Source organism: Leptidea sinapis, chromosome 6 (genome assembly GCF_905404315.1).
Source record: "Leptidea sinapis chromosome 6, ilLepSina1.1, whole genome shotgun sequence".
NCBI classification, from domain to species: Eukaryota; Metazoa; Arthropoda; class Insecta; order Lepidoptera; family Pieridae; genus Leptidea; species Leptidea sinapis.
In genome coordinates this window covers 11,786,888-11,801,328 of record NC_066270.1, presented here as the reverse complement: position 1 = coordinate 11,801,328, position 14,441 = coordinate 11,786,888, and the positions used below count along the sequence as shown (strand labels likewise).

Sequence of the window (14,441 nt, the reverse complement as noted above, 5' to 3'; positions counted from 1 at the left end):
ACTAGCTACGGCGCCCTTCACGGCGACCGAAACACAGTAATGCTTACACATTACTGCTTCACGGCAGAAATAGGCGCCGTTGTGGTACCCATAATCTAGCCGGCATCCTGTGCAAAGGAGCCTCCCAGTGGTAAAAGTGTTATTGTTGATACAATTTCCGTGGGACAGGAAAGGTCTGAATCAAAACAAATTTGTTATATTATGTATAAGTAGGCTTACGGTGGTAAAACAAATCAAATAGTAAACATGGACTTAGAACGTGCTAACTATATTTATCAATGTGTGCTCTAGGTAGTGGTTTAATATTCAGAATACCAAGGAGCTGTACCAAGCGCGGCTGACTGTTTACGACTTACCAATAATAATCGGTTACATTAACAATAGATTGGTTTTATTCTTCTATTTTGCTGTATGTAATATATCATATTAACTATCATTTTTAATGATTAAAAAAAATCATTTCCATTTCTATTTATTACTTAAAAACTGCAAGATCCTAATATATCATCACATGAGTGATATAGATAATAGTATCACATAAGTGTTTTAATACCTAATTATCAACAGTTGCATACAAGACTTTATCTACACCCAGAATATGAATCCTCTTAAAGATTTTGAAACAGTTAGCTTACTGCTAACATTAAAACAGCCAGTCCTAGTAGTAACCTTATTTTATGAACGCTGCGGGACTCGAACCCGCGAGCGTCCTCTGGCGTTCCGTGTGAGCGCTCTTTCCAACTGAGCCAACCGTTCGAGTGGCGTATCGTTTATATAATCTTGTATGCTTTGTTCCATTCTCAGGTTGTGGCTTCATCTACAGGATCTACTTTACAGTTGATAACCTGCTCAACCCCTATATTTGCATATTAGGAAATTGACTTGAGATGTCGCTCTTGTAAATCTAAATCTAATATCACTTTAATTATGTAAGCAAGACCAAAAACAGTTTAAGAATATTTTTATGCTACAATATTTTATTCAAAATAATATTTAAAATCACTCACTGAACGTGAAAACTACCTTCCTGTATAAAAAATATGCCTCTTCCTCTTTTTCATTTTCATGTTGTTTGTTAACGCTAATCTCAGAGATGTCTGAACAGATTTGAATGTGTTTTTCACTGACATATTGAGATAAATCTTTCCAAAAACAAAAAAAAAATACTTTGAAATCTACGCAGACATAGACGTTGGTAAATATACAAGAATATTACATTAACATTTTGAAATGACATTGCAATATTGGCGTTATCAGATAGGCTTTGCACATGATAACCTTGATACCGAGGTTACAGGGTGTTGAAACGAAACCGTAATCTAATATATAAAATTCTCATGTCGCGGTGTTTATACTTAAACTCCTTGGAAACGGCTTGACCGATTCTCATAAAATTTTGAGTGCATATTGGGTAAGTCTGAGGATCGCACAACATCTATTTTTCATCCCCCTAAATGTTAAGGGTGGTCCACGGCAATTTTTTGACATCTTTTTTTAAATTTGTTTGTTTATGAGATTACATTAAAAAATACATACTAACAACAGTTACTTTTGTATCGCGATTTCAATATCGGTAATACAACGTTTGCTGGGTCAGCTAGTAATTTATAAAAATTTATTTGACATTAAAATATCTAGCTAATAATATAGGATTAAAAATTACCTTATATAAATAATCTTTATCCACTATGTTTCACAAATAACACTTCTTTAATTTGGTTTTGTATCACACATTACGAAAATAAGATTATTTTAGGGACAAAATACGAACGATTAATAGTGTCTCATTTTTAATATTGATTTTTTGTTAAAATTAACATTCTTTTATTGATCTAGCCGGGAATCGAAAAATAATTGTCTAAAATATAAGTTATAAGTTCAACGTTAACGAATTGATGTTAAAATTCATATAACATTAGGAAACGCTTTTACCCCTTAATATTTTAGAAAAATAGTCATGGTTACTAAAGATAAACTAATTTACCCCAATTCATAGTAAATTGCGGTAATTCAGACACTAAATCAGAAACTTGCAATTCGTTCATAATTTAAATCTAAGTTATAAAAGTTTAGCTTTAATGAAGCTGAATTACATAAAAACATTTCTTTTAAAGAATTGATGTTAAAATTCAGAATAAGATTAGGCTTTTACCCTTTAAACATATTTTAGACAAACTTATCATGGTTACTAAAGACAAACAAATTTACCCCAATTTACACTAGATTGGGGTAGTTCAAACACTAAATCAAAAACTTGCAATTAGTCCCTAATAAAAATCTAAGTTAAAAAACTTTTGCTTTAATGAAGCTGAACTAATTACATTAAAAATATATTTCTTCTAAAGAATTGATATACTAATATTTAAATTACTGAATTTACCATATTATGTTCGTAAAAAGTTGAGCTGATGAGAAGAACTTACAAGAAACTCAACGGCCACTCTTTTCAATTAAATAATGTATTTTAGAATGGCTGTAATATACATAACGAATTAGTTTGTAAGTTGTTGTATCCAATACATGAGTCTTGTTTAAAACAATATAAATTATTTTATAAAAAGTAATAAATAATTAATTGAATAATTAATATAAATTATCCAAGATAGGATGCATCAACCCTTAGAGCTTGAACTTATTTTTTGTGCAAGTGTATTCTTAATAAACTCGGACTCAGTAAAATATACAATAGTGTATACACTTTTGTAATAAAGTGTTATTGGTACCTATATGTTCAGACATTGACTGTAAGGAAAATAATGTCTTTTAAAAATACTCTAAAGTATATCAATTAACTCTAAGATTATCTAAATAATGAGACCGGTTTAGGACTAGATAAACTATAACTTATAATCGTATCACGGTGCGCTACGCCTCGTGTCGTATTTCAAATAATATTCTCACGATTAAGAGCAGCTGAAGCACTCAATATCAAATAGGTTTATATTTTGGTCTCGTTAAATATTTTCATAAAAATCAATGTCATGCAAAAAACAATACAGAAATAATATTTAAATTTGCAAATATATGATAATGAAATGGGATCCGGTTGGTCTAACGGTAGATATGAAAATCTAACTGCTGTATAATAGACAACGAGTTTAATTAACACTATGCTCTTACGCTAAGATTATTTGCCTTAATTTTGAATGAAAAAAAAATCCGATGGGGCAATTTCGACACCTACGCACGCGATTACAAATGCAATGCTTAACGTTAAGAATACCTGGACGACCGAGTCATGCTCGGATTTTTAAGAAGGTACAAAACTTGAACAAAAAAAACCTAATAGGACATATGGATTCGAACCGGGGTCTTCTGCTTTCCGGGTCACCCATCTGAGCTATTATAGTCTTGTATATATTGGCGAAATTTACCTTTGTATTCAAATTTTATCGTAGCAGTTTCTCATTAAAACACGGATAAATCTACATTTTTTAAATTGAAACCTATCGATTGATTTCTCGCCCCCGAAACTATCTGTACACTAAATTTCATTAAAATCGTTGGAGCCGTTTCCGAGATTCCGATTATATATATATATATATATATATATTATATACAAAAATTGCATCTCATCATCACGGACGTGTAAAATAAGAACGAATCCGTGTCACCTTACATAACAGTGAGGCACCAAAACAAGCTGGTAATACGTAACCCCACGCATATACTTACACTAATACAAGCCGATCGGCCGCCATTATTAGATTTGCCATCGTCTGTGACTGATCAGTTTGCGTCGCAATAAAATATTTTAAAAATGTCGTGGTGCGTTGTGAAAAAGTGTAAAAACACACACTAGCGTAAAGGTGCTTCTAATATCACGGCGCGGAATCCTTCTTTTTTTACTAGTCCGTCCTCATTATATCATTTAAAGATATAAGATGAACTAGATCTCCAAAAAAATATGGATATAATTAATAATTAGTGGAAATATCTAATATATAAAATTCTCGTATCATTTGAACTCCTCCGAAACGGCTTGACCGATTCTCATGAAATTTTGAGTGCATATTGGGTAGGTCTGAGAATCGGACAACATCTATTTTTCATCCTCCTAAATGTTAAGGGTGGTCCACACGAAATATCTTTTTCATTTTAGTGTCAGTTAAGAATAATATATAATCAACCTGAATGAAAACTCCAAAAAAAAAAGCCGTACACAGAAAACAATTAAATCATCCAGGTAGACGAAAAATTTCCAATAAATGTTCATAAAATGAAAACTACTGGGCCAAACTATGTAAAATTTTTATGGGACCAATACGTAAATCGGATCATAAATCTCAGAGTAATCGGTGTACATACATAAAAAAAAATACCGATCGAATTGATAACCTCCTCCTTTTTGAAGTCGGTTAAAAATGTCTACACGTCGTTATTAATTCGTGTACCTATAGACTCAAGAATCCGTCGTGCAAGATTACGATGTGAGGTAGGTCAGATTTCCTCAGTAAAAAACATACTCTTATCAAGTTAACAACACTGATAAAAATTATGCATTCGTACTTAAAATAATTACATTCATTTGGTGTACAATATTTATATTGTCTCTAGAATTATAATCATGTTATTGTGATAATAATTATATGTATATTCATTTCGTACTCGTAACACCCGAAACGAAGCGTCTGTAACACCCGAAACAGGTAATTTTATTAATTCAAATCAATGGAAAATTTATAACTAAATTTTTATTCCGTGTTTAGATGGGCTTATGTATATAGTTTGACTTGTTATAAATTAAACTGGAGATTACTGGGAAATTCGCTGAATTATGCACCTTAAGACAGATGGTCAGAAGGTAGAGGCAATTTCGTGTAACAACCGAAACAGCTAATAATTTGGAATTTTCTCTATAATACTTAAATATTTTAAAAATGCAATTTTAGGAAAAGAAAATTCAACCAACAATTGTGTGATTCAATAGTTATAAAATCTAGTTGCTAATAGTACTTCTAACAAAACATATATTATTGATGTCACATGTAACACCCGAAACGATGGAATGACCCCATTTAAGGCGACACTAAATGCCAGCGACCTTGAGCGATATGAGTTGACGGCTGCCGGCCCGCCATCTATGTAACAAAGCCAATATTTTCAAAATTCTTGCGTGGAGAACAGTTTATATGCTTACAATCCTCGTTATTCACTACTAATCTGAATAAATGAACCTACACAAAAAAGTACAAGCTATTAGAATAACTTTTCTGAGAGAAGTACCAAAAAAATGCGTCACGTCATGCCAAAAAACTTGTTTAACTTCAAAGAAATGTGGTAGTTCCAAAAGGCTCGGCAGTGTTAACTATAACCAACAGCAAGTATTAGCAACCTACAAATAAGACTTAAGGATATGTGTAACAGGATTAAGTAGTGTTCATAGCTCCAAATCCTGTACTTTCACCACAAAACTTGTCTAAAAACACCATATTTGCGTGTTTTCTGCTTACTCTTCGCCTTAATGTTATTACCAACCTAAATAAGACAATTACGCGCTACCGTCCACCAAAGAGTTACAAGGTATATATATTAAGTATTATATAGTTCACATAACACAAAAAAAATGGGTTGCACTCCTAGAGTGCCGGCAGAAGTGAAAACTTCAAAATTAATGTGCATTTTTGAATATTTGGGAATGTTTTGGGAATAATTTCTCACGAATTGCTTTTCCTTACGAATCATCATTTTATCTTTGTCTTACGAATTTGCGATCAGGCCACGTGTCCTGACGCGAGTTTAATGTTTTATACCAGTCCCAAGAAAAGTGCTCAACGCCGCTTATATTGAACTATTTATTATTGAAATTTTTTACTTGAGAAAAGCTTAGGTTATTACATAAATTTTATGTATGTTAGTATAATAATGTAAGGAAAGGTTATTTATTAATAAAATCTTTTATTGATTATAAAATATATTTTATTCTTAGTTACAATTCTTGAATATGTAGGTATGTACATTAGAATTTTGCCCATGTACATTTTCAAATTCAAATATTTTTATTCAAAATACGATGTGACATCAAAAAGTCAAAAACTACCACCCATTCCAAAATGAATGCCTCAGACCTGAGAAGAACGGGCGCAACAAACTCAGCGGGCTTTTTTTTCATCGAAAAAATATGTTTACAAAGTAATATTGTATAATTAAACTTTATATTTAATACCCAGAGGGCGGTCACTCCATTCCCAATCTGTGGTATCATTAAGAAAGTCATTTATGTTAAGTAACCTTTAACTTTTTTAACAATTATTTTGAATAACTGTGTTGAACATTTCCTGGGGTCTTGTTATAAAAGCATATACATCGCTCCACAAAAGACTTATTATTATCACTATCATATAAAATTAACAATTGGTTAGAGTGAGAAAGGAGGAGATAAGAAGGAATTATTTCAATAATTTGCCAATGTCCACTCTATAATAATAAAAATATGTATATTAAATAACAATAACAGATTACTACTTAGTAAACTTAACTGAAAGTAAAGAAATTAATTACGCAACGCAAGTTTAACTCGCGGACGCACGATTACACGCTACTCGCGGGGCGCGGAAGTAGGAAGATGGAAGGACTCCGACCTGTCGACGCTTGCGCTCAGACGCGTTTATGTGTTCCTACCTCATTTATTTATAGGGTAATTTGCACAAAAATTACTTAAGTTTATTACAAAATTAGAACGAAACTCGAGTGCCACGTACTTTTCTAAAACATAGTGACTCACCAGACTACTGTATATTGATCGAATTGCATTCTCGTGTCACGTAACGTTATGATGTTTAATTACTATTTACTACACCTTTTCGGAAATTGACTTCGTATTAATGTGACAACCATCTGACTTGTGAAAACTCATAATATCAAACTAGACAATCACCATTAAGTGCTATTTATGACTTAGCCCTTAAAAATTTGTAATAAAGAATGTTTATCAAAAAAAATGTATAAAAAACAAATACACATATTTTCTACAAACTTTGATAATTATTCTAAAACAGGAAGACAATATGAACTTGTTATTTGAGTTTGTAAATCTTTCGATGGGCGAAGTATCAAAATAATTATAAAAAAAAAGTTTGTACTGCGAATATAATTAAAATATGACTTTATAAACGATATTATACCGATGTTTCAAGAAATTGTTTTATTTGTTACAATAAATGAATATTTCACAAAAGAAGCCGAAAAAGAAGGTCTCTTTTTTTGTCCGGTTTGAGGACATTTCTCTTCCGACTCTAGTTTCACATTTCAATAAGTGATTTTTAAGTCCAATTTTACGTAGATATAATTTAATTAGAAACCGCTACGATTACACCAATATAAAGAAATAGTGTGTAACGTTAAACCCTAAAATAATAAGGGTTAAAAACATACACCCATTTGCTTTTAACAAGAAAACTAGTTAGGTTAGCAGTTTCGTTACAGCATCATCTAGTTTCATAAGTTTGAACCCGGAATTGAAATATTAAATAAGTCGAAATGTAATCTGAGCTCTCAAAACCAGTACACCATCGACATATCCCCTCAGTCTCTAGGGCTTAGGTAGACAGCACGCGTGCATTATTATGAGGAGATGGAACAAAGTTAAATGCCCGTTGCTCATCATACCAAGTCACCACCAGAAACCTTTAATTAGTCTCTAAAATTTTTGTGATAAGTACCTTACATAATATTGTATTAAAAGAAAATTCAAAAGAAATTTAAAAAGACGTCTATCTTGTAAAGATGACAATAGTATAAATTACTCATGGGAATGGAGCGACCGCCCTCAGGCTATTTATTTATTAAATTTTATTATAAAGAAAGATTTTTTTCTTTCAACTAAGACATATATTTTTGAATCAGTGATAGCTATTGATATTCAATAGGTGATTAAATAAAATTATATCGTCCACGTAAATAAAAATGTTCATAAAATGAAGGCGAAACTAAGTTATGGGATCAAATGGTCAACTCATCTTCCGCATCAAACTAAAGATTATCAGATAGATAGAGATTAAATCAGATCATAAATCTAATCGAAATTGGTATAAAAAATATACCAATCAAATCGAGGACCTCCTCCTTTTTAAAGTCGGTTAAAAAACATTTTGAGTAGAAATATATGAATTAAAATTTGAAAGATTTGCCGTCGGTATTGTTCTTAGCGCAAATAGGCAAGAAAATGTCCCAAGACTTAAAAAACAAGAAGAGTGAACCGTTAAAAATATGGTTTATGGTAGAATTGCAACTATTAAGCGGACAGTAACATACATACATACATAAGGCATGTCTTCCAGTTGTGTAGCATAGATTACGAACTATCATCTGGCAAGCATCTGATATACTTGACTGGCTTCTTTCATTAGCATCCAAGCTTTCACTCATGACCTTTTGTTCTTGGTTCTCCCTATCTGACCATTGTGTTATACATTGCCATCCAGGTCCGAATCACACGACAAAATGTGAAATTCCATCCACGCATCTTTTTGACGTCTGGGATTTTACAACCATGCGTTTTCATGGAACTTATTGCCTCGTACAGCTACTTAGTGTAATCAATTACACGATGCAATTTTCCAAGATTTACCATAAAATCTGGCAACGCATTTCTAGATCCCTGGTGTTGCGGATGTCCATAAGCGGTTGGCTCACCAGTTCTATTCATGTGAGTCTCTAAAACTATTGCCCCCTCTTATATAAAAAAAAATCACCATCCACAATAGCATTGTAATGTTGTTCAGTCAATCTATTGTCATCTAATCTATCTACTTTACCAAAGCACCGCAAAGTTTTCTTATCAATATCTATTATAATCTCTTCTTTTTCTCGACAATGCTCTCTTACGTCATTAGTTATTAATAATTTGCAAAATTCTACAAATAATTGGTAAGTTTTAAATAAAATTTGCATTTTGAAATCATTCTGATGCAATAGTTGCATTTCATTTTGAATTTAATGAAAAATTCCATACAATTGACAATGAATCGACTAAAAACATTTCTTATACTCACATTTGTAAAAATAATGTCTATAGGTATTAATTAATTATGTTTCAAAAGTTTTAATTAGCACTAAGATATAAATAGACAATTTTAGTGTTAGCTTCTACAAATGTCCAAGGCTGCATGAATATTTAGCCTTTTGATATGAGGATATGTCGAGGTATTTAATATTTGCATATTTAAAAGTCTAAGTTAATTATATTAATGCTTAGAGTCACCAGAGATCTTTCATTGGTGTTATCTCAAGCTAACTTAGCTAACTTTACAAGTGGGAGGCTCCTTTGCACATGAAGCCGGCTAGATTATGGGTACCACAACGGCGCCTATTTCGGCCGTGAAGCAGTAATATGTAAACATTACTGTGTTTCGAAGGTTTCTGAAGGGCACCGTAGCTAGTGAAATTACTGGACATATGAGACTTAACATCTTATGTCTCAAGGTAACTAGCGCAATTGTAGTGCCGCTCAGAATCTTTGGGTTTTTCAAGTATCATGAGTGGAACTGCATTGTAATGGGTAGGGCGTATCAATAACCATTAGCTGAACGTCCTGTTCGTCTCGTCCCTTATTTTCAGGAAAAAAAACGAAGGTTTTTTCCTTTAGCATTAACTTAAACATTTGATTCACTTCGGATTAGACATTTTTTCTAATCATGACATAAATTTGCTCTTAATAGTGATTTTTCATTATTACATCACTAGAAATAAGGGATTGCTTGTAACTTATTCTAGTAGGCTTCATAAGATACATAATATCTTTAATGGTAAATGTATACACTTTTATAATAAAGTTCTAGCCACTGTTCAGGCATTATCTATAAATAAATTTAAATGTTTTATACGGAAAAAGGCTCTGTCGTAAATCCTATTACTCCACAGCTGAATATCTAAGTGATCGGTCAGCCTGGTACTAGATTATTATTATTTTATAGCGATAGAAATGACTGTACAATAATGTATATTTTTATTAAAAAGAGCGCAAAAAAAGAATCCTGGGAGACTTTCTTGCGCCGCTACTTCTCTCTCAGAGCGCCATTTGTTTCCGAAGCGGTAGTAGTATCTAGTATATTAGAAATGACATGAAAAAGAATTCTAAAGGAATCAATTTTGAGAAAAATAAATGCCTTTTAAAAAGAACACAAAATTTTACTTTAGAGCAATTGTTACTGTGACAAAGGTTTGAGAATTTATGGCTGTTTGTGCGTTTATTACTACTGCTTATCTCAGCTGATTAAGATACGGCTTACATTAATACAGTATCTAACCTTGGGTCAATGTTAAGTCAGCTTTGTAGCAAATAAGTCATTTTGAAGTCCATGCACACCTAATTTGGTTTTTGCACACCTTTTGGCTGTGTGCAAAAGCTCGTTATTATTTTTATTTATGGAAAAACAGGAGGACAAACCAGCGTACGGGTCACCTGGTGTAAAGTGATCACCACCGCCCATATTCTCTTGCAACACCAGAGGAATCACACGAGCGTTGTCGGCCTTTAAGGAAGGTGTACGAGCTTTTTTTGAAGGTACATTTTTTTTTGAACCCATATCATATCGTACCGGAAAAACCACAGCTTTGTAGTACGTGGAAGAGAGCTCTTTGAAAACCGCACTGTGGTTGAGTGCCTCACATTGAGATTATGGGGATGAAATCCTAATTTGTGGCTTGTCGTGCGAAGGGAGTATATAAAAGAAAGTTTAAACTTAAAGAAAAAACTGTAAACACTCTCAACAAACACACCTATACATTGGCTCAATTATCTATACATATTTTAGCGACCTTGCCAAAAAGCAAAGAATATTTAATGAAAACAGACATCCACATAGTTTTAATACCTATTAAATAAAGAGAGAAAACTTTGGTACAACTTTCGTCACTAACCAATACGTACGAATACGTAAGAGTACGTAATAATATATAAAAGAGCACTTACGGCCGTTCCCAATATACTATCTACAGATAGAGATAAATTACTACTTTCTACTGACAGTAATTAGCCGAAGCTGTCCCAATGTACCCGATAAGTCATTCTTATCGCCTTATATTGGGACGCGTGAATTGCAATTTCCATACAAACTTCTGTCGCTGGAAAGCTATACGTCGTCCCATTGACAGACAGCGTGTACGGATGAGGTGAGTTACCGTCGATAAGTTTATTGGGACAGAATAGTCAACGATAGTTATGATTTTTATCTCAAGTAAGTGATAGACTGAATATTGGGAACGGCCGTTAAACAGCAAGAGAAGTTCAATCTCCACCGACAGAAGTGCGAGATTGAGAAAGAAAGAAAGAAGCAATTGTAGTAGACTAAATCGAATTATATATTGCCCGAAACGTTAAAAAAACCCTTGAAACACAAATACTGAAACGTTAAGATAATCGCGTTATCTGATAGGCCGCAAATGATAAAACATTATCAGTGACATTTCCAATTGCACCACAAAATGCATTGTGTTTCCTACTGACAATAATTGCGGCACTTAATATGCGCTAGTGCAAACAATGCAGCACCTGTATCATAACGGCAACATACACAATAATTATAGTCTATTTTTATTACTACGGCTACTATAAAAGAATATTTTGTTTAAAGAATAAATTTTTTTATGAAAATAAGGGACGAGACGACCAGGACCTTCGTCTGATTGTAATTTAAACGCCCTACCCATTACAATGCACTGCATTGATTCTTGAAAAACCCAATTCTTAGCGGCACTATAATTGCCCTCGTCACCTTGCGACATAAGATAACATCTTATAAAAGTCTAATTTGCCCAGTAATTTCACTAGCTACGGCGCCTTTCAGATCGAAACACAAATGTTTACACATTACTGCTTCACGGCAGAAATAGGCGCCGTTGTGGTACCCATAATCTAGCCGGCATCCTGTGCAAAGGAGAGGAGCAGTGTTCTACAAACAATGCGGAAACCATAAAAGTACTGGATTTCATTCAAATTTTAGATGAATATTAATATTCGGGAAACATAGTAAAGGTAATAAATATATCACGATACATGCAGATATAATATTTTTATTGGTTTGTAGCGTCCACGAAACAACGTACATATAAATAAAATTGGAGTGTCTGTGTGTAATATTGAAATAACCTGTATATGAATAAATATACGGTAATTACACCAAAATAACATTTTTTAATATTTTTGTCTGCCTGTCTGACTGCCTGTTTGTTCCGGCTAATCTCTGAAATGAATGGACTGATTTTGACGGGACTTAGGATGTAGCTGATGTTATAAGGAGTAACTAAGGCTACGTTTATTTTAGATTTTTTTTTTAATTTGTAATGTTGCAATGTCCAAGAAACTGTTTAACTATAAAAATAATTTATATGGTAAAACAACGTTTGCCGGGTCACCTACATATACTATAATATATAAATCCAGTGTCCGGATTTTTGTTCCCAGTGAACTCCTAAACTAATGAACGGATTTTAATGAGGGTTACTTCATGGAGTGCTGTTTAGTCTAACTTGAGAGATAGGATAGTTTTTATTTCGATTTGGGACACATAATTATTTTTATTTCCAATATTTGTTCTGAATACATATTTTCTATGAGATAATTTATTTACGGTTTAACAGTTCTTCCGCGAAACAATTATAACAACAGGGCGCATATTTTACGAAATAATTCTTGCTGTTATGAAATATTATTGACAAATTCATAAAAAAACAGTATTTTATTTATTATGTTCAAAACAACGTCTGTCAGGTCAGCTAGTACTTTATAATTATAATGTTTTTAAATGAAACGTCATTGGATAAACGTAGTTGGATCTTCACTTAAATAAAACATAATTATTAATCGCTTAGTTGTATATTGAATAATTAAAGTTACATCACGAAAATAACACATAGAATATGTCTTTTGAGATCCATTTCCGGTGCGGAGTAACGGACTGACTAGTAACATTTTATTTAAAAGTATAATTAATAGATTGGACAGTTAACTAAGGTGAGTTGTAAAATAATAACATAGAAATCAAAGAATTCCTTTGTATCATTACATAAAACGTACTTTAACTGAATATCACTAATTTAGTTGATTTGCCCTGGGCATTTTAAAAAATATTAGATTTTATTTATTTATAGTCTCAATATTAATATTATTATAAATTAACTCAATATTTACACTAATAAAGTTAAAACTATTCAGGAAATAATGAAATCTTTGTTGGTTTAATAAAATATGTCTACAAAACCATTTTATTCATAATATTATGTTATCGTTCGGAAAGAATGTACGTGTAAATTAAGATTGTAGTATTGATTTAGATTTTAGACCGTTTTCACTTTAGACGGAGTTTTAAAAGAATACACACACTTCATTATTATATGTAAAAAAATATCTCACCATTATCGGTGGCTTAACTGAAATCGAGTTCACAAATTCATAGCCGCACTAAAAATGACTGAGGTGTAAGTTGTAACATGTCGCGTTTCGCTCAGGTTTTCAGAGTGAGTCATCGGTGGTTTCCCTCAACGGACATACCTATATCAAGAGGGCGGGTTGCGCCTACGGCTGCCGCGGCGGTGACTGAAGACGGACGTTCACAACACTCACTATGAAATTCGTCTAACCTTGATGCGAATCGGCGCTCTCCGGGGTCCATCCGATGGTCGTCGACACAATCGGGATGAAGGGTGAGCCCTCGAGTTGTCACTTGTCGCGGCGCGGGCGACGGTCTCGTGTCGGGGTCGCCGCGGCGCCGCCGGTGTCGTGTCGCACTCGCGAGGCCCGCGCTACATGTCACGGCGCGACGGGCGCGTTCTTCACGCCGTGGTCTCCGACTCGCAGTGGCGTCGCCGTCCTACTGTCTGCGATCTGCCGGCTGCCCGCTCGCTTCGCCCGCACACAACGTTGCACCGCCCCGCTGCACTCCAGTCCCCCCCCCCCCTCCCCCCCGTGCCCCCGCTGCCTCCGCCCGCCCCGCCCCGATGAATTTTCCGCATCGGGCGGGAAAAATCGATTGTGCAGCAGGCCCCGAATTATTTCGGCAAGACGCACGGCGCCCGTGCGTTCTCACCAGCCTCCGCTGCCGCTACTTGCGGTCAAGCGCAAGGCTCTGTCTTGCAGCGGTCACATCCGCTTCCGGCAAAAGCACACTACTATCGTGGGTTCGAGTCCCACATCGTTCATAAAATTTTATTTGTGTATTAATTTTATTAATACACAAAGAATAAAATTAAAATTTTAAGAAACACTTTATTTTACTGATAATAAAGTGTTTCTATTTCTAATTCTATTTCTAATGCTAGAAGTGGGGGTTATCACTTTAAAAATCATAACAAATTGTTTAGATTTTCAAGAGCGGCATCTCAAGTCAATTTCCTAATTTGCAAATATTGGGGTTGAGCAGGTTATCAACTGTAAAGTAGATCCTGTAGATGAAGTCACAACTTGAGAGATTTTATGATGATACGTAACTCGAACGGTAAGCTCA

At 33.8% G+C, this 14,441-nt stretch overlaps 1 protein-coding gene across 4 annotated transcripts in view; it reads right to left on the bottom strand.

Moving 5' to 3' along the window:
* Positions 1-13,712, bottom strand: part of LOC126964977 (oocyte zinc finger protein XlCOF6-like) — a 63,633-nt gene extending 49,921 nt beyond the window's left edge. For 2 of the 4 annotated variants that reach the window (XM_050808344.1, XM_050808347.1), the window contains exon 1: positions 13,490-13,628. In XM_050808344.1, the coding sequence (XP_050664301.1) occupies positions 13,490-13,610 (121 nt within the window). In that variant the 5' untranslated portion in view covers positions 13,611-13,628. The other 2 variants (XM_050808345.1, XM_050808346.1) reach the window with 2 other exon arrangements.
* Positions 13,713-14,441: the final 729 nt, after the last annotated feature.